Source organism: Teleopsis dalmanni, chromosome 2, assembly GCF_002237135.1.
Source record: "Teleopsis dalmanni isolate 2A chromosome 2, ASM223713v2, whole genome shotgun sequence".
Taxonomy (NCBI): domain Eukaryota; kingdom Metazoa; phylum Arthropoda; class Insecta; order Diptera; family Diopsidae; genus Teleopsis; species Teleopsis dalmanni.
Genome location: NC_051847.1, coordinates 227751435 through 227773869, shown reverse-complemented (window position 1 = coordinate 227773869; position 22435 = coordinate 227751435). Strand labels below are relative to the sequence as shown.

Below are 22435 nucleotides of genomic sequence, written 5' to 3'. Positions count from 1 at the left end.
TCAAAACATTATTCGGCAAAGATAGAAATGGGTGTGTGTAATTAATCATAACTGGGATGGAGTAGAGTGTGGTTGTTGCTACTGCTATATAATTCTAATATAATCATCCAATATATATTTGTGATTTTCCAATGCTATAAATATCACTCCAATTTCAAAATAAATGGAATTATATTACGTACTTTAGTGTTTTTTTCACGCTTGAAGAGAAAAACAAAATAACGTACGTTTGTAGTTAAAGAAAAATTAAAAAAACAGTCATTAAAACTCAGCCTGCCTCAGCTTTACATAATAATGTAAATAGGAACAATCAAATGCATTTCTAAATTGTTCATCATCAGTAAAATATTACATTAAATATATACCTACATACGTAAATCTTGCGAATAGGTTGGTTGTGAGTGAATAGCAACAGTGCTTAATTGAAATTTAAGCAAATAAATTGTACCTTGCAAAAATATTGTAATTTACGTATGCAGCTAAAAAAATTCCTAAACATTTTTTTAATGCTTATTTGCGCAAATTAAGCTTGTTTAGCTTTAGTAAAGATAAGGTTCAAGTCAATATAGCACAACAACTTATATCAGCTACTTCATATGCTGGAAGTAAACAAACACTTGTGCATGGAGATAGATACACTAATACATGCACAACAGACAACAGGCGTTTAAGCGAACAAACAAATGGGCCGACAGGTAGTGACACGGACAGACAGATAAATGGACTCTCTAACATATTTACAGATACAATTCAACAAGCGATTTACGCGCGTCATATTTATTCCGCTTATATTTTTCTATATATATACACCCGTATACATGTAAATATGTAAGAGTTTGTGCATTAGCAATTGTTTAATATATATTTACATATATGAATAACAATAAAAATTTGGCCTTGATGGGTATGCACCTTACGGCTAATGCACTTTAAGATTACATTTCATAAAATAACAGTACATATGCAAAATATGCATATTCGTTCTGTTTTTACAGAAGTGGAAATATAAAAAGACAATAACATTTCTGTTAATTAACATAAATTAAATTAAATGCAAAACAAATATTAGATTGATCGATTAATGAAACGTATCTTTGATCATATATAATTATCTATATTGTTTGATAACTGTATATGTAGCTATATAGATGATCGATAACTATATGATTATCGATAAAAGCGATTTTAAAAATTAATTGTAAAGTAAAATATAAATTTAAGCTTTAAGTTATTAAATAAATATGTTCAAACTTATTAATTTAACATTCGATTAAGAAATTTTATAATCGTTTAATTATAAAATAGGAAAATAGGAACACATCGATTATATACTTATTTTTATAATTAATTCTAATAATTATTTTTTATCAGACAATAAATAAAGACGAACCACAAACTATGGTGTTTGAGTTATATTCATAATTCATAATCATTTAAATATAAACATAAAATGCATATCCCCAACTTGAAAAAAAAAGTTTATACCAGTGGAAAATTTAATTTTACATGAACGATATATTCCTATATTTTAAACTTAATAACTATTGGATTTTTATATCAGAACACCCTACACCAATCTCTAAACCTAACAAGAAATTTTTACAAAATGCTTATATTATTAAAATGAATTAGTTAATTTTTAAAACATACATACATTTTATATCTATTCTATTATCAATTAAAAAAAAATGTACTTAACATGAGTTAATAGCCTTGATCTGTGTTATCATCTCAACAGGACATGTTCTAGAGAAAGTCGCTTCTTCCGAAGAAGAAATGAGATTTCTAGTTACATACATTGTGACTAAAGAAGAAAACTAGGCCTATGCCTTAATACGAATATTAGCGATCTGCTATTAGGAAGCTCTCAACGATATCTTGGTATTGTTTTAAAGGACTAAACGTATGTTGAGATATTTACTATAGTCCAGTCCAACTGTCCCTAACCATTATTTGCCAAGAGGCTTATATTATTATCAGACGTTCTTAACCGTATTGGTTTTTGAAAAGCAAGTAAGTGATTAAAGAATATGTAAATATAATTTTAACACCATTTACGCATATATAATAGTATAAATAAGAAAAATTTATTTTAAAACAATATAGAATATAGTACTTACTTGTTAACTCAGTGGCATCCTCAGCAAACGATAAAAATCCTTTATTCATATCTTGTATTTGGTGTTTCTGTTGTATTGTTGGTGTTGCTGCTTGCACTTTGGGATTTATTTTAGCAACAAATTGCTGATGTTGTTGTTGCTGGTGTTGCTGGTGTTGCAACTGTTTATTCACTGGTTTATGATTAAATGTTGAATTTGTAATAGGCGCAGCCTTAAATACCGAAGCCGTAACGGACTTAGGACGTTTTTCTTCTTTCTTATAAGATTTATTAACGATTAATAGCGAATTTACGTCAAGATTACGATTTAATGCATTTATCGATTGATCGCGCAAGATTATATGTTTATTATCGATTAATGATGTTGGCAGCTGTTGTGGTGTTGTATTGAGAATTGGTATATTTTCCGATTTAATATTGTTTACTTGAATGGGTTCATTGATGCAATTAATTGAAGAAGTCAATGTTGGTGATACTGACGATAAAATCAATGATTGAGGTGTTTTGTTTTGAGTTTGCGATTGTTGTTGGCGTTGTTGTTGTTGTTGTGGTTTTGTTTGTGGTGGATTTATAGAATTATTTTCAATTTTAGTTTTACTTATGGTTATTAGATTATTTTCTTGATTGTTGCAGTTATTAGCATTGATTTGAGTATGAATTTGATTTTGATTTTGATTTTTAGAACTTATCGTCGTTTGTTCCAGCTCCTGTTTTGTAATAATTGTTGCATTTGTTGTTGATTCAGTTGTTGCTGCTGTTGAAGTTGTAGTTGTTGTTGTTGCTGTTGCAGTTGCTGTTGATGTTGATGTTGTTTCAATTGTATTTTGAATTTCGTCTTTACAATTGTTATTTTTATTGTTTTTGTTACTATTGTTGTTCTTATTACTGATTTCTTCGAGTTTCTTTTTGCTTGCTTCGTATTGTGCAAGTGAATATATCTCATTGTTATTCTCCAAATTACTGCAAAATTAGCATAAAAACGCGCATAATCGTACGATTTTGTTTTTAACAAAATTCATTATTTAATGTATTTTTTTTTCTTCTAATTTTTATTAGCATTTCACTCACGAAGCGAAGAACTTCTAATATATTTTGCCGAAATTTTAAAATAAAAATATTAACAAATATACTATTTTTGGAGGAGTGGAGGCTGAAGAGGCTAAGGAATTTGTAACAGTTTGTGATTTATTTAAACCTTTATTTTACTCCTTTAATACTATTGTATTGTATTTACCAATGAATTTGATTGCATCACAGAAAGCACGTGATTAGTATTATTCAAAAAACCAAAATATGTTTTGCAAAAACAAAAAAAGCAAAATTTGTTTTTTGTCGAGTTGTACAAAAACAAAAGCAAAGTAACGAGCGGAATTGCATAAAGTGCACTAAACAACAACAGCGGCGTTGTGAAGAGAAACAAATGAGCTTCAGAAAATGCACTCAAGAGCTGAAAATTGCATTTTCGCAACTCTTACCAGCAGACACAGATTTTTAAATGGGTTATTTAGTTCTTTTTTTATTTAATGTTATTTCATTTTGTTTTTTCTTTGCATTTTTGATTCTGTTGTGTGCATTTTGCCGGCAAAATGAAATATTTGCGCGCTTGGTTGCATTTAAATGCACTTTGCTACGTTTTTATTTATGCATTCGTTTTGTGTGTGTTTTGTAGCTGTTTTGACATACATCAAACAGCAATGAATTGTTGCTTTACCTTTTTCTTAAAAAAAAAAAATACCAGTTTTTTTGCATTTTTTATTTTTATTTATATCGCAAAAAGCGATATAAATCGGTATGCGTTCTTTAATCGGTAATATTTCAATAGAATTTCAAGTTATTTTTTAATTTACTACATAAATTTGTAAATTTGTAATTTTTTGTGGTACCTGTTAAATAATTGTTTAAAACTCTCCAAAATGTTCAGTTCTTTCGCAGAAACGTTACGTTGCTAAGTATTCTTAACTTATAATTTAATAATACTAAGTGTAAAATAGCATTTTCCTTAATAAAAATTATTTAATAAAATGTTAATGAGTTGAATTTTTCTATTTATTATTTTATTATTTTAATAATAGGTTATTAATTTGTATAATTAATGATGTCACAAATCATCTATGTCAAACACATCTATTTCTTGATATAATTAATGCGGTTAATATTATTATTTACTTAAAAGTTTTTTACACGAATAAAATAATTATTTGTTTTTCTTTTTGTAATAGAAAATGTAATTGTCAACAGATTTATTAGGTAGAATAAAAATACTTCGTTAGGTTTTTCTAAATAAATTAGTCATTTTTTCCATAAAAGCCAACTAATATTATTAAATACGTACGTACGAAAAAATCTACTACTTCATATGGTATTAATTACATCTTATATAGTAGATAATACATATACATATATAAATATGTGTACAGATTTATATAAAAATTTAATGAAATTTTACAAATGTAATAAGAATTACACTTAATATAGCATTTTAAGGCGTTTTACTGCTGATAAATTTGTGTGCACTTCAATGAAAAACATCTTAAGAAGGAAAAAATTGAAAAAAACAAAGCCCACTTAAGTACAAATAATAACCCTTTATGATACCATGGAAATAAATCTCTACTAATTTCATTAAATAAAGTTATTAAGTGGAACATCGTAAATGTCCTATTTATAAACTTAACTTAATTATAGAAAAATTTGTATTTCATTGAAATAAAATTTAAAATTACAAATTGAAATCTTCCTAACTAAAATAAGCAAAAAATAGAACTAGATAAACCAGTTAACAGCACTCAAAAGCAAAGAAAGTAAATTAAACTTCAAACTACCAGCCAACAGCACTAAGAAAAAACGAAAGAAAATAAAACAAAAAATTGTCAATTAACTGCAATAATAAACAAAAAAACACCAAAAGAATTAAGAAATTATTTCTTAAAAAAATTTTGTAAAAAATAAAAACTTTATTTTATTTAATTGCTTTTGGCTTAGAACATTTAACCCTTTTCAATCAATATACTACTATTACTACCACTACTACTATTCAAATTTTACTTAATAATCGGATTTAATAGATGTGTATTTCAAATTTTATTGAAAAGTTCTATTTAAAATATTTATGTATAAAGTTTATGCCTCTCAACTGAAGGTTAGAATTTATTTTTCTTTTTATATTCCGAAAATTTTTATTATTTATAATTGAAAACAATTAGAACATCTCAAGCAAGAACAAACACAGTTCTTTATTTATTTTATATAAGTATTAGAATATTTTTTAACTATCGCCTATACATACACAATAGACACAACAGACACAACAAAAGAATTAGGTAAATACTTGTATTTACCGAAAACAAAGTCATTTTCTTTAATGACTTATATTAATATTCTTTATAGAACACTTCTTTGAACTGATAAGCCACTCTTAAGGGGTGTGTCAGACAGTACTTCATAATTTCGATCGCTTTCACGGCCAGCATTACAAACTCATGTCGTGTCACTAAGTCACATATAGATAATCTCACTTCTACTCGTATAAACAGCGTTGATTATCAATACAAGCGACACATTTGGAGCTCTCGAGAATGTGATAGAAGCTTTATAGCTAAAACAACCAAAATTTCAAAATAAATTAAAGTGAACAAAGTCTATAACTTTTGCAGTTATGAACTGAAAGTAAAATTAATTTTAAATCATTGCATTATTGCTTCTTCAATTCGTTCTTTATCATACAATTTTGTACAGAACTTCCTATTGATTCATACCCGGGGAACATACAACAAACAAGGTACCATTGCTTTACTCTATACTCTACACGTTCAACGGGGGCTAGAAGAGCCAAGTAAAAAACCTATTATATATATGTTGGTTGTATACAATTGATAAGATAAAAAGCGAATGAATGTTTATATTTAATTTTATTTATGTATATTTATATTAAGTTAATGATTCGCCATTAAAAATATGTAGCTAACAACAATATAATGCGTACAAAACAGCTGAGCAAAATTAATTCCAGTCGAGCGACATGCCAAGCTAATAAAATTTGCCAAAAATATCACACGAGTTATAAATGATTAAAAATTTAAATCAATATAAAAAATAATAATAACATAAAAATAAAGCAAACAAACATGAGACCAGCACATGTCCGCAGACTGGTTAAAAACTGCATAAATACTGGAATACAAGATTCTTTAGGCAGTAGGAAGAAAGTAGGTGCAAAATCTTTACAACAATCAGATTCTTGAAAAGTCGAACAAAACAGAAATGTTGCAATGTAGATAAAACAAAAATTTATTACAAAAAATAAAAACTACCCACGCATAAATTTTTTACTATATGTTCTACGATACTTTGTGCTAATGCAACTGTAGCAGTACAGAGAGCCACACTGAATGGAAGAGTCTTAAATGTATAGGTAGGTGAAGTGCTTGGACGGCTAGAAATGTGTTAGCAGCATACTCTCATCTCAAGTAGAACGAACAATTTAAAAACATAAATAAAATTTATGGAACTAATTTTATTAAAGGCTTCTGCTAAAGATTTTAAATATTAAATAAAAAAAGAAATTAATTTGTTTTCATAAAAAGTATCTGGTGTTGATATATGACAGCAGAAATAATTTTCAATAAATTACATTCCATAGCTAGAATCATTTTTATATTTTGATTTTTAAGTTAAAAAATGATTGCTATATTGCATTTAATTTTACCTTTTAATAGAAGGTAATAATGTTATAAATTCGTTATGTATATACACAAATATACTACATCATGATGTTAAATGGTTACAAAGTTCAAAGACCGAATACAGTACGGTGTAGTGTAAGTCAAATTTTCTCCTCCAAACAGAGACAGTAAAATCAGATATTTGTTCTAACCAGGGTTTTCGTTCCAGTTCTGGCTCGAAACCCGGTTCAAAACAAAAAAATATATATCGGTTCGGTTTTTCGGTTTTCGGTATGGTTTGGTTCCAGTTCGAAGCCCTGGTTTTAACTGCATCACAACATGATTTCAAAAATAAAAGTATAGTTATAGTTTTTAAATAACTATAAATATATTAGATAAGAGTTATTTGGAAAGATGCATTCGGTCTATTTTAATCAAAACAACACCTAAATGCATCATTAAAAGACTTCGTTACGTTATACATTCAAAATCTATTCATTAACAATTTGACAGATTCAAATAATGGTCTAACCACATCAGATAGTCTCTGACGTTAAATAGTTATTTTAATTTGAACAAAATTATCAGTTGCAACATACAGTTCTGGAGATAAAGATGGACTATTGAAAAAAAGTAAAATTTAATCATTTAAATTCACATTTGGCAGGACCCGAGTTTGATTCCTGGTACTTGGTACTTGGTAAAATGCAATTAATTAAAATAATATAAAAATTAATATTTGTTGTTGTAGTTTACTACTGTTTAAAAAAATTTCTTTATGTAATTAAGTTAATAATTAATAATTAAGTTAAAACTGTTAAACAAAAAAAAATAAAGTTCCTCAATACTCTTTAATATGAAGTAGAGATTCTCTATATCGCCATGGGAGAGTTGCAATTTTTATTTTAACAATTAATTAAATATTAATTTTTTACACGAACATATCTCTATTACAATCTGCTATTATTTACGTTTTAAGTAGTAATTGGCATTTAGCCGTTAATAAATTAGCAAATAATAACTTGTAAAATTTGAAAAAAATTGTTAATTGCATTTACATACAGCACTAGTTATATCTTTTCCTTTTGAATCTTTAAAAGAAAATTAAGATTTAAAAGTAAAAATAAAATGTAAACAGAAAATCATAACAAAATGTTATTAAAGTTTCTAAAAATAGAAACAGATATAGTAAACATTTATTTGACAGTGTTATATTTTAAGTTTGTTGCAAAGGTAATTATACAATTTTAGTTTTTCAAATATTCTATAGATAAAATGAATTATATTCTTCTATGAAAGTACGTCGTACGTTTTTGTTTTAGTTGGATTGGAATATTAATAGTAGAATAGTAGCTTTTAGGTGAGGTGTGACTCCGTTTGAAAGCGACATATCGAATAACGAATCACGTGAGATATTCAGTTAATTACTAACTAATTACTTTCGCATACAAAGATGCGCTGAAAAATAAATAAGAGGAAGAGACGAATGAATACAAAGTAGCATCTCTGAATGTATTTAAATATTTTTTTAAACTTTTAATAACTTTTTTCAATTATTATTTTTTTTTTTCGGTTTAATATAATATTTTATAGTTGTGCACTTTTTTCCCAACTCATTCACCCACCATTGAATAGAAGTTTTTTATGAATATCTGCAACGTAAATGCTTAACAAAACACAGAATGAAAATAAATTTGCATGGGATCTCACTAAGCGAAATAAATAAATAAGCAAAGCGTGACAAATAATAAATGCAAATGCAAATGAAAATGCATTTGCAAATGTAAGAGTCAATGTGTTTACACAAAAAGAATGGATGTAGCATGCTTGAGCAGCAGCAATGAAATGAAATTGTCTCTTTTTATTGTTGTTACACAATAAATGAAAAATAATTACACAAAATGAAATAAAATAAAATAAAATTAAATTAAATAAAATCAAAAACGCAAAATAAAAGTAAAAAAAAATAATAGTTTCAAATATAATATGTCTGCATATGAAAATCTGTATAGCAGCGTTAGTTAATTACAATGTAAGATGAAAATAAATAGTGCGGGGAACGTCGTTGTCAGCTATTAATTCTAATTGGAATTGAATGCAAAGCGAATTCATATGTGAATGAAGGGGGTCGCAGAAGAGCGAGCGGAAAATGTGAGATGCGCCTGCTGCTGTAGGCATTAAATTTCATTTAACCCAAGCATTATTTTTGCATAGATTGCGCTGTAGTGGCTGTGAAAACAGATAATCTGTGCTGGCAGCTAGGCTAGGTAGGCAAGTCAGTTAGTATCTGACAGTACGTAATTAGAGTGCTTTATTTACTTTTATTATTATTATTATTATTATTATTGTTATTATCGTAGGCGTTGATTTTTTTATGCATTTATGGGCGCATTTAGTAACTGTGTAATACAGTACATAAAATAATTGCTTCTGTAGTTGAACTTATGTTTGTAGTTGTGGATTGTAAAGCAAATGGAAGTTTTTTGTGATTATCGTAGAATTTATAAAAATAATAAATATCATTATTTGGAATGTAAAAACTACTTCATTATTTAACATTTCAATATACTCTTCATCTTATCTTTGATGCAAACTTTTTTGAATTAAATAAAATTTATTGCTTGTTTTTATGCAGTTGCAGTCAGTTCATTTATGTAACTAATGCACTTTTCTTGTTTTCTAGGTTATGGATGATTGTGTAAAACTTTGCAATTATTTTAAAATAAAAATTTTTTAAACATAACATAACTGCGTTTCTACGCATTTTTCAGATAAAAAAATATAACTTATAAACACAAAATTATTAATATTAAACATATTAAAATTTGCCTCTGTGGTGGCTCGGCTCTGTGATGCTATCAAACACATAAAAATTTAAATAAATCACAGAAATTTTTTGCTTTCATTTTTAATGAACTTAAAAAATAATTTTTAACAAAATATTCTTTCTTTTGTTATTCTTTTATTCTTTTTATTATCAGTTCTAATTTATTTTTTATGATTTCTATTTTTAATACCTTTTTTAATTATATTTTGCACTAAATTTTTAGATATTTAACATTTTTAATTATAATTCATTTTAATAAGCGCATACAGTAGGATATCACGTTAAAATGCAATTAATTTATTTTATTTTGCACGGTAAACGTTTTTTTTTCGTTTATGCATTGCTTTCAAATAATATTTGCTTTAAGATTTATAGTTTAGTTTAAATTGTTAAATTGTTAAAAGCACTTTTATCAACAAAATTTTGTTTGTTATCTTTGAGGTAGTATTGCTTGTTGATTTTTAGAGAATTTTAAGAAAATGAAATTAACCGAACCGTTGTTTTATTTTTTTGTTGTATTTTTTGAAACTAAAGTCTAAACTTTTGTAAACGATTTTTAATTAAAATAAATTTTTGAATGCTGCAGTAAAGACAAGACACAAGCAAAGTCGTCAACGATTCTACAAACAGTGCCACAATGCTTATAAGAAAATTTCCTGTCAGCTGCCTACAAACAAGCAACTACGCGAAATGAGTGAAGACTTTAGAGCACAACAGTAACAGCGACAGCAACAGCAGTAGGAACGAAATATTAGAAAGTTTAAGAGCGCATTTCATTTGCAAAAAAATAAAAGAGCATGTATAAAAACAAACACAGCTTTTCAAACCAAAACAAATTGTGTGCTGTTAGTGCGTTACTTTGCACAAAAACACTCAAACCAATGGAAAGTAAATCAAGGAATTGTTATAAATAAAATGAGACTCAAACAGCAAAGTAAATTCCCAACGAAAACAGAAAACACACTCAAATCAATTTTAAAACGACCAGCAAAGAGCGGGCATAAGTTTCAATAGTACATGTAAACAAACATTGACAAGCTCTTACTGTGTATCAATTATTAGTAAATACTTTAAATAATTCACTTAATTTGTTGTATTTTAAATATCAATGTTGAATAAAAAAATAATAATCGTACATTCGTATATTCGTTACATAGTATGCGCATGCTTTTCAACGAAATGTTAAGAGTATAAATAGGCAAAAGAGTAATAACAGAAAGAATAACAATGCGTATTAGTGTTGTTGTGTATTTGATTTGTATTGCTTTTGTGTGTTTGCAGCATAATAAAAATATTTGTCAAAAACAAACAAATTTAATCTAAAACAAAAACAAATGCAACTAAGGAAGAAATAAGTAAATAAATAAATTTTTACTAATATTCAAAAATTAAAATAAATATTATTTTTAATTTATGGTAAGTGAAATAAATCAAAATACATTAATGAAATAAAATAATAATATTAATAAAATAAATTATTAATATTAATAATATAATATAATAATATTAATATAAAATAATATAATAATATAAATATAAGATAATATAATAATATTAATATAAAATAATATAATAATAATAATAAAATAATATAATAATATTAATAAAATAAAATAATAATATTACAAAAATAAATTATTAATATTAATGAAATAATAATAAAATAGTAATATTAATAAAATAAAATAATAACATTAATATAATAATACAACAAAAAAATTAATATTAATGAAATACATATATATATCACATATACATCATATTAAAGTATAGAATCAAAATTTAGTTAAAATACTATTTAATTCCTATTTAATTCTTAATGAAATTCTTAATGACAGGAAAAAAAGATATTCGCTACGTTATTAGAACTAATTAAAAATAGCAAATATGAATTTATCTTATAGATTATCTATTCAAATATGAAAATAAAAATAAAGATCAAAATCGAAATAGAATATTAGGAATGCTGAAAATCAACATAGAATTAACAGCAATTACGGATTTATCATACAGCTGTCTTCTAACATGTTTAATATCCAATCAATATTACAATCATATATTATATATTAGACTACCTAATGTAATGGTATGAATTTAGTAGTGATCGCAATAGTTGTGTAGTTAGTCTCATATATCACTTAATTAAATATTGTTATATTTTTGATTTAAAACTAATCTACAACTTTTTTCATACTTAAAAAACATTTATATTAAATACATTTAATTTTGATCTTTTGTAATCTTCTCTGATCTTCATTTAATTTGATTTTTCTTTAATAATAAAATGAAATCTAAAAAACGGCAAGAAACATTAAAAAAAACAAAGCAAGTAGAAGGATCGATCTATTGGTTAATTAACCTATTATAACCTATTATATTATATTTCTAATAAATTTGGTTTGTATATTGATAAAAAAAAAAGCTTGATTCCATTTTATTTTTGAAGAATGTGAAAAAATCAATAAATATATATACCAAAATTCATATAATTTAAATGACAAAAGCCAGTTGAATATTTTCACATTTACTTAATGCTTGTTAAAATATTGTAGTGGCCACTTAATTATATTAATTTTTTTTTATTTTTGCAAATTTAATCTATATTTTTAGCAAATTATTTTTGTTTATTTTATTATAGTGATAACAACTTACAGTGTATATAAACAGTTCATATAGGTCTATAAAAAGCCACACATATACCATATATATATTTATATACACCTGCGACTGCATGTTAACAAGTGAATTATTGTATGATTAGGTTTGTAAATAAAAAATATTTTTATAAATTTTTATGTAACTAAAGAGGTGATAACAGATTTAATAAAAATATATACATATATAATATATTAAAGGCTTTATATGCCAATACTATCTTCAGATTTCTTAACTTGGGCAAGGTTCAAAACTTCTGTTAAATACATATAAAAACAATATGGAATTTTTAAGAGAACTACATTAATTGAAAAGTGCATATACTTAACACCATTAATAAAAAGTTTCATAAACAATGTAATCAGAATTATGCGGAAATAATATAAAAAAAATTTTTTTTTTTGTAAAATCTTAAGCGCCTAAAAACACGCATACAAATAAGAGCAATAAACCAGGACACTACAAATTAATGTAAATTATATACATTTTTATATGAACTTTTTATATTTAGTATAAAATTAAATATGAGTTCTTATTATAAATTACATATATAAATAGTTATACACACACAGATAACATTTAATATATATTCGGATATCAGGGTAAAGGGTTTAGAAGTTAAAATAAACTAGATCTTAACTTATTCTGAATAAAGTATAATTATGACTGAAGTAGGCACACTATGAACTTCTTATCATACCATAGAATGTTGTTTAAGAATATATATCCATTATTATTTCTTATTTTTCCATAACACTTCGTATATATACGTATATAGTATTGATGTCTCATTGATTTTTCTTGAAGGGAATTAAATTTTGTGTAGTGATGAAATTCTTTATTTTGAATTTTACTAATATTTAAGAAATTATTTTGTAAAATTTAGAAGTAAATTGTTTCAAATGTCTATACTGTTTTTGTACTTCACTGCAAGATAATATATAATTTTTATATCTTAATTTAAATTTGGCTTTTTTTCCAACTAGAAATCAGCATAAAATCGACTTTACTCAATTTGTTAAATAAAATCAACGCACAATTTTCCAAGGATTTACTTTCACTTCTCCAGCAATTTTCAACATTTTATATTTATTTTATATTAATTTTGTTCCTTTTACTATATCCTTCGCAGTGTGACTTTATACTTTACACTGCGTTACAGATACACTGCGCTGCAGATACAATATATCAGAACGCCAGAACGTTGGCAGTAACTTTTTCACACGCGCGCATTCAAGACGTTAATTTCATCATAAAACTAAAAACATTGCGTGATGGGCATAAAAGGAAATACATGGAAATACATGGAAATACATTTCTGTTCCGTGTACCGATACCGACACGGCAAACTGAAAGTAGAAGTGAAATTTTTGGCATTTGAAGACGTAGATACACTCGTACGCTTAGTGCTGCCACATAAAAAAGTGAACCTAACCATCTACTAGAGAAAAGTAGGTGAAATATTTGCGCTATGTAGAGGAGACTAGCATAACAAGTATGAAGTTATGCACATATCGTAGGTATGTACGAGGAGCGTGTTCGGTGAAAAATGGGTATGAGGTAGGCACATTTATTGACTTCCTCTTACTAGTGATGCAAGTTTTGAGATAAAAGCTGAATTATAAATTTGAGGCATTTCATAAGTACATGCGACGCTAAAGGAAAAGCCTTGCAATCATTATGCCTACTTATACCTACAAGAAGACGAAGAAGCACAATTTTTGGTTTAATTTCAAATTGTGATTTATACAATACACTGCAAATTAAACACATTGATATTTCAAGTTTAATATAGTCATATGTTAGGTAGTCATAGTTAGTCATAGGACATGCAATGTATTTACTGCTGTTACTAGTATTTAGTATATCTGTGCGAGCCTCATTCTTGCTATTTATTTGGAATTTCAAAATTATTCACTCGCTTTGCGTTGTAAGTTAGTGTCGACAATATTTGCGCATGTGTGTTTCTTAAAGGTTGTATCTGCTCTGGCAATTCAGTATGTAAATTGGGAAATAATCAAGCAAATCTTAAAGTCGTCGCAAATTTTTTGTTAAATAACAGCTCACATTGTTATTATAACTTGCTGCCGACAGTTCATAAAATCCTCACTAACACAAGACCACTTCATATTATGAATAATGTATACATTTAGTTACATAAATGTCATTTCCTCTTATACAAGAGCATACTTGCCTGCTGAACAACTCAGCATGATGGATTCATTGTCTGGATTTAGTCTAGATTTAGCGCGTGGTTGGCATCAATGTTGCTGGTAGATTTATGCGCTCAACTGAAAATCAATGGATTGCAAACTGTCAGATACAAAATAGATGTAGGTTCGTTACATGAAAACAACAACAAAAAAAGGTTTAACATTTACCAACAAAATCCATAGTAATTGTATTAAAATGATTGATATTGTTTCTAATGTGCTAAAGTAAATATATAAATCGATAAAAATTGTGCAATCTCAACGCCAGCAATAAGCGCAAACTGACACTAATAAGCACTCAAAACAAATAAATAATAATTCTATGCAATTCTATGGAGACTAGGGACAGACTAAGTATAACTTCGAAATATTGAAAATGATGTAAAGGCAAATTTGAAATATAAAAAAATTAAGCCTAATTTGATATTAATTTTAGATGACAACAAATCAATTAGACTTATTGTATCTAAATACTTCGGAAACTAAATATAGCACTTGTTTTATTTTATTCATTTGATTTAAACATTTTTTATTATAGAAATAAATTAAGAAAAAAAATTTGATATCAAAAATATATTTTTACCACACTGATGTTGCAACATTGAAAATGTGACGCATTATAAATATCACAGACACAGTTTATGCAGTCACAGTCAAAAGAACTGGCATCAGATACAATTTATATAACCATCTGATCACCGCTAATCTATTTCTATAGTATATATCTCCATGCAGACGTGGAATCATGTGTAAATGTATAAATGTGTATATATATTGTATATAAAAATTTTTCATTTAATATATTTTTTTTTAGAAAATGCAAACAAAGAATATCGTTGACTAGCAGAGAAAACGCATTCGTTATAGATACAATCACAGAACTACAAATTTAAGACAAAATCCATGAAATTATCTAAAATACACAACAAACATCCAAGATTTACAATAAATGCATTTAGCTGAAATTTATTATGCAGATTACGCAATGAATTAAAAAGATATTCTTGAACGAAAGTGAATAAATTCTTTTAAAATTGAAGAAAAAAAAATATATATAATAAACACAATAAAACACAATAAAATAAAATAAAATAAAATGAAAACTGAAATCTATTGAAATATTTTTTAATAATAAATTAAATGCGATATTTTTAAATTCAAGGCGGTTGGTTTTAGCTTGGTAAAAATTATTATCGAATTTTTTCAAGTGACAACAAACATTTTCATTCTTTTTACACAATCGAATAAATTTCTGTTATAAGCTTAAAAGCTAATGAAAATTTGTATTGTAAAAATATATTCAAAGATACAATATTTTTTGTATTAAATTATTAACTAATGCCATTCAAAACATCTGAATTGAATAGACTTTAGGTACCATAACTTGATTATGTGAGAATACTTTTTGTTGGGAAAATTACTCAATATAGCACCCTTACCCTTATTAATTAAATCATTATTAATTAAATGAAAGTAATAAATGAACGATTTGTATATATTTAATTTCAGACTGAAATATTATTGCACTAAGCGCTATAAAGTTAGTCTTAATAACATTACTGATTTTATTTGTAACATCACCTTATTAATATTATAATAATAATTATTATTATATGTGAACAACAATGTCAACTCAATATGACCAACTAGATTACAGAAAATAATAAAGCATAACGATATAACGATGGACTATAAAAAAATCTAATGAAAATAAGCTAAATATCTTCGAACGCAAGAATATACGTCGCATACTTGGTCCAATTAGAGAAGAAGATGGTACCTATCGGTTAAGATTGAATGACAAATGTCAAAAAGAGCTAGGAGAACCAGTAATAGACAAGAGAGTAAAACTGAAGTAATTACAATGGGCTGGACATATTCAAAGAATGAGCATAGATAGTCCAATAAAAAAAAATATTTCAATATGCACCAGAAGGAAGAAGGAAAAGAGGAAAAGAGGGCGTACGAGTTCACGCTGAATAGACAATGTTGATCAAATAGCGCAACAGCTTGGGCGAAGAAACTGGAGAATGACAGCAAATGACAGAGAATTTTCAAAGGGGGTGTTAATTCACTAACATTCCGGAGTTATAATATTTAAAATCTTAAAGTAACATCTTAAAACTACTCTATTGACATTAATTCCAAATAAATCGTGTCCATTTTTATTAAACTTCTATAGAAATGAGAAGACCAAAAAAAAAGATATAATCTCCAACACCATCATATATGAGTCCAATAGAATAATGTGGTGATTTGGTTAATCTTGTATTAAATGTTGTATTGAACGTAAAGGGGTAATATATCGTAAAGCGTAAATCTTGATATTATAACGTGGAGTTAGCAATGTGTTGCGATTTTTAGAAATTTTTAATATATAAAATTAAATTTAAAATAATAAGAATTAAATTTACTTATCAGCGAACTTATTTTTTACTTATATTAATCATTTTATTAATAAAATATTTTAATTCATTTTTTATTATATCGACAATTTATAAGAAAACGATCTTAACGTTTAAAGAACCTTTGAGTAAAACTAATTCAGTGATTTTTTGTTTTGTGTTATTGTTGTTGTTGTTGTTATAACTAAAATCAATTTCAGTATAGGAATAAATGAAATATTTCATTTAATTAATTTTAAAAATAAATTACATTTTCACACTAAGTAAACAAAATGGTCATAAGATCTACATCGTTACCTCACCGGCTATATTTGTGTCTGTGTGAAGAACATAAAAAATTAATATAAATAAATAAAACCATTTAAATAGTTTTGTATGGAACCACCATCACTTGTTCCACTTGTTAATTGCGAATTATTTCAAAATTCAAGCGATCAGTCAAATATTTTATTATTTATATATTTTTTTATTATTATATTATTTTTAGAAATGCAGTGCAATTTTTGTTATAATTTACGCCAAACATTCAAATTTGTACATAAATGATATTTTTAAAAATTTAGCTGGAGACGTTATTTTCGTGTGTGAATTGTTGTGGTGATGTTGCTTGGCAATTTCCAGTTGCAGTCTGAAAGTGCCAAACTCGAAATTCTCTTACAATATAAACAGAGTCAATGAACTGAAAGGAGTAAATTGTCCAACCAAAAATAAGAATAAAAGCTTTGGTATTACAGCAACGGATTCCGTCGCCGCCTACCATTGAAATGTAATTTCGAAACTCATTGTTGGTCTTCCAAAATTTCGACGAGGTGCTGTAGAGTTTCGGTTTCTCGCGTTGAGATTTGCCCGCTGCTCTGTTAGAATGTATTTTCGTATGCAAGATACAAAAGCATACAATAAAATCAAGCAGACAGGCAACAAACAGCAAACATGAGTAGGTAAAGCGGTACAAGAAGCAAATTTGCAAGCAAAGTGTCTGTCAAAATCTCCAAAAATAAATAAAAATAAAAAAAACCTTTAAATTGAATAAAAATCCAAATAAAAATAAAAACCGAAATACAAACACAAAATAAATATAAATAAATAAAATTGTGCCATTTTAAGCAGTGGACCATATGATTTAAGCACAAACACATGGAGTAAATATGGATGGATAAGACAACAGGAGCAAGAGGAAAAGGGTCAGTGTAAATGTTTGCCAAAATTCAATCTTTTTTTTATATATATATATATGTATATATATTTTTCTTGTATCATTTTATGGAAGCAGTTTCGATTGCACATAAAAACAGATATGGAAACCCATAAAAGAAACTGGTTCCTGCTTTTTTCAACTTTGATTTATTTACTTTACAAATATTTAGCATTTTTAATTGAATGTAGAAAATAAATTGAAGCACAGAACGATCAGGTTGATTGGCATACATAAAAATCTTATCAAGTTACAGATATTCCAGTTTACAACTATGAAACTTTCAAAAAAAAAAAAATACTCAACTACTACTCCTAACTTTTTCTTATTCGATAAACTTAGTTACTTATAAAAGTATCTCTGCTTTTTTCCATAAAATAAATTATAAGAAATCCAAGCATTCGTGTGCTATTCATTTATGTAAACAATGTGAAAAGTGCTGATCATGCTCGTTGTAAACATAAAAGATTCGATTGTCTTACTATTTGTTTATATGATTGTCGAATGTATATTTCAAAATTTAAGTCGAAAATTTCTATAGCTACATTACACTAACGGAATTTCAGTACGAACACGAATATATGAAATGAACTGAGTCATTCGTTTCGTTAATAAATTCAAAGTTAAGTCAGAATGGACGAGCCCCCGAGTTTGAAGAAAACGTGATATACAACATGCCACAACATTAGCAGAAAAAAATTCAAATGTAAGCCGGTCAAAGTAGACCGTCAGCCAAACATACTAACCAACCAACTGAGTAATATGAGATATGAATGCTTGCAATACAGCTGAGCAAAGCGACTCAAGACTTAGGTAAAACCATACTTTAAATAATTTATTTATTTTTTATTTTATTTTATTTTTTTTTGTGTTTTCAAAATTAAATCAAAACAAGGTAAGTTGCTAAAACATTTTTGAAATTTGAAGAATACCAATGAGAGTACCATTACTTATGACAGCTGACAAGTTATGGACTACTGAATTGCAATTTCTATTTTTACTTTATTATATATAATACAATTTATTATATATGTATGTACATATATTGTGAGTAATTTTTAGTGCAACGTAGTAAAAATAATTTTAGTTAGATATAAACTTTTTTTATTTATTTAGAAGATTAGACAATATTAAGAACTAATTTTTTCCAGTTTGACACGAGCTTATGCCACAGCAAAAACAAAAGCTAATTCACACAATGTAATAGTTTTTTCCTAAAATCCATAGAAACATGCGCAATTTTTGTTTTAATTGTGAAATAAATGCGCAACACGAATTTCAGATACTTTTTTGTGTGTAACCAGTCTTATAGAACCACCGACGTCACTGATGAAATCATGCATTGCAGCTATGAGAAATCGCCTAGCAACAACAGCAGAAAACAGCAGAAAACAGTAGAAAACAGTAGAAAACAGGCTTTTTTGCAATTCCATGAAAACAAACAATTTGTTTATCATTTCTTCATAATATATTTAAACATATTTACCACAACTAATCATTTTGACAAAAAACCAAAATAAAAATAAAAACTTGAATTTCTATGCAAAATTATTACGAAAAATGAGTGAATGTTCGCTTGCCTACGTGCGCTCTGAACTGTACCATAAATCCAAACTTGCCTGCATTTTCTACTAGTGCAAATTTTTTTTTTAATAATACGAGTTTAAATAGGTAAAACCGTATTATCTCTCAACTGCATTCAATTAATTATATGTTGCCAGAAACCAATTACTCTTATTTAAAATTTAACTCAAGCTTTTCTTAAGAGCTGTGAAACGAAGAAGAGTTGCAAACCCAAAGCAAACTAATACCAAAAAAAAAAAACAAAAAAACAAATTAAATAAAATAAAAAACATATGAACATGTGTTCAAATAGTGAAAGAAAAAAGTTTTTCAATAAAATCCAGAAGAAACTAATATGAAAAAATATATGTGTATTATGTGCACATGTGTGTGTATTTGTATTGGAAACTTTGTATTTTACATTTTTACCGGCCGGCTTTTTGCTCACAAAACTGGTTTTAACAGTTGAAAGAAGACACAACTTCAAATCGAAAAACACTAAATAAAGAGTAGTAGCAAATAAACAGTGCCGGACTTAGTGCTGTACAGTACATGCAAAAAGGGATCAATTTTAACATTAAAATATTTTTTAAAGAAATTTCCTCTTTGAGAACTTTTTTAATGGTCTTTTAATTAGGCCATGTGTGAGTTCGAGTACATTGATGCTAAATTGTGGGAAATAGTAAATTATGTCGGTATGTCGAGTAGAGTAAATTAAATAAAAATTAGGTAAATTAGGTGTTACCATTGTGAAAATTTTATAAGATGTTTAATAAATAAATAAATAAATTTGAAAACTTTTTACCAAAAATAATAAATAAGTGCAATAAATAAATATTTACATAAGTGCAATGCAAAAAATCTATGTATTTACTTTACCTCAATTTACTCGAACTCGCACAAAACCTTAATTGAATACTATTTAACATAGCAACGTTGCAAATCATTACGTATGTCATTTCAAATATCAAGAGTTATTCAATTTAAATTCCAAAAAGGATATTTTTAAACTTTATATTTATGGTTTTCTATAAAAAAATCTCACAATCTTAACGAGGCGTTTATTTTTTTCTAATTTTTTCTTTTCAATTATAAGCTTTGTTGTTATTCTGTTTGCTGTTTTTTAATTAACCTAACATACTGCTTTAACACTGCTTTTTTCGCTGGCAGTCAATATCAAATTCGTTCAGATATAATTTTTTTATTTTTAATTTAAAATAGCAACAAAATGTAAGAACATTTCTTAATACTAATTTTAATAACATTTAATTTGAAGCCATTTTCAATGTTTGATATTACTTTAGTATAAAATATTGGAATTTTTCTCTACCTTTTATAGTTTCACAAATTTTTGTGGCCTTAAAATATCGTATAATTCGAGCTATTCGAAGCTTTGAGCATTTTAACATTTAAATATACTTTTACTTTAGATAGAAGAATATATTCGAGCACTATTTTGTATTAGAACATTTACTTTGATACGTACATATTTGTATAAACCAAAACAATAATAAAATAGTATATAGTATTCGTATATAGTATTCGAATATAGAATTCGAGTATTATCCAATAACTACAGAGTTATACGTATAATAGTTTGAAGGAATAGTTATCATATAAAAATCAATAAGAGTATATAATTTAATTTTAAATATTTATTCACATTCACATTTATTATACTAGAAATATATGTATGTATATATCTTTTTGTTCGGTTTTCAATTTTTAGTGCTGTTATCCAGCTTTGAGCAGAACTAGACTTAACTTTCTGGGGGCCCCTTCTTCAACACATTCGATGATATCTCCAACATTAGCAGTGACCAGATTCTTGCCTTTATAAATGTCTCTGGCTGGTTCTAGCTTGACCTTCTCTCTGCTCCCCACTACAACGAGATTTTGTGGATTCAAAACGGTTTTTTCAGCTAATTGAGGAGGACTCGTTCCTCCCTCCAACACAACTAACTAACTAACTAGTGCTGTTATTAACTGGCACTTTAGCTTTTGCTTATTTATTGTCTATACATATTTGAACTAATACAAATTATTTTAGTAAATGATATTGAGATTTTTTTTTTTAATTAAATTTAACTCATAAAAATTTATAAAGTGAAATCCAAGTCAACTACTTCATTCATTCAACAGCAAATCTGCATTGCGTAGTAATTTTATTTCTATGAGCCTTGCTTGTACTACTGTATTACTTGCTAATTAGCTTCATTAAGGCAACAAAATTACTAAGCATTTCCGCTGTAATTATTGCAAAAATAAATTATTGTTTTTAAATACATGAAAAACGAAAAAACAAAAAGAATAAAAATAATAAATAAACATTACTTTGACTTGCTTGAATGTTGACGAATTATTTTGACATTTCCATGTTAATAAACTAGTTTTTAACTACACCAGACGGAAACCGCAGTAGCAGATGACACAAATTTGCACGATATTCGCAAAATTCTAGTACGTACAAGTAATCGTAAGACAACAAACAAATTTCAACAACAACAACAACAGTATACTAAAACTGATGACAAATACACAATAAAATAGTATAAAACAAACCAAAAAAAAGGAAGAAAAAAAACTGTTGAAAAAAAAAGAAATTAAATAAAGAAACAAAAATCAAGTGGCTAAGATTTGTTTGTATAAGCGTAAGAAATACGCCAATAGATAGACCAGCAAAACAGCCTACAAGAGTAAGCATGGAATACTGCGGAGCATGGGACGTTGTTAGAATATCGCAGTGTTGCAAAATCCAAAATCCAAACAAGTGGGCGTAGGCCGTTGGAGGCAGTCTGCA

The 22435-nt window shown here is 26.7% G+C and overlaps 1 protein-coding gene and 1 long non-coding RNA gene across 2 annotated transcripts in view; one reads left to right on the top strand and one right to left on the bottom strand.

The window, feature by feature from the left end:
• The window catches only part of LOC119676871 (protein similar-like), a 37387-nt gene extending 34538 nt beyond the window's left edge, over positions 1–2849 (bottom strand). Inside the window, exons 1-2 of the mRNA XM_038088130.1 lie at positions 2825–2849; positions 2121–2738 (exon numbers count right to left, since the gene is read on the bottom strand). Of these exons, the coding sequence (XP_037944058.1) occupies positions 2121–2738; positions 2825–2849 (643 nt within the window). The remainder of the gene's footprint in view (positions 1–2120; positions 2739–2824) is intronic.
• An 11285-nt stretch (positions 2850–14134) lies between these two features.
• On the top strand, positions 14135–15513 carry LOC119681750. The gene is made up of 3 exons (XR_005252532.1): positions 14135–14599; positions 15014–15230; positions 15290–15513. It is a non-coding gene; the product is annotated as an uncharacterized LOC119681750 (long non-coding RNA).
• Positions 15514–22435: the final 6922 nt, after the last annotated feature.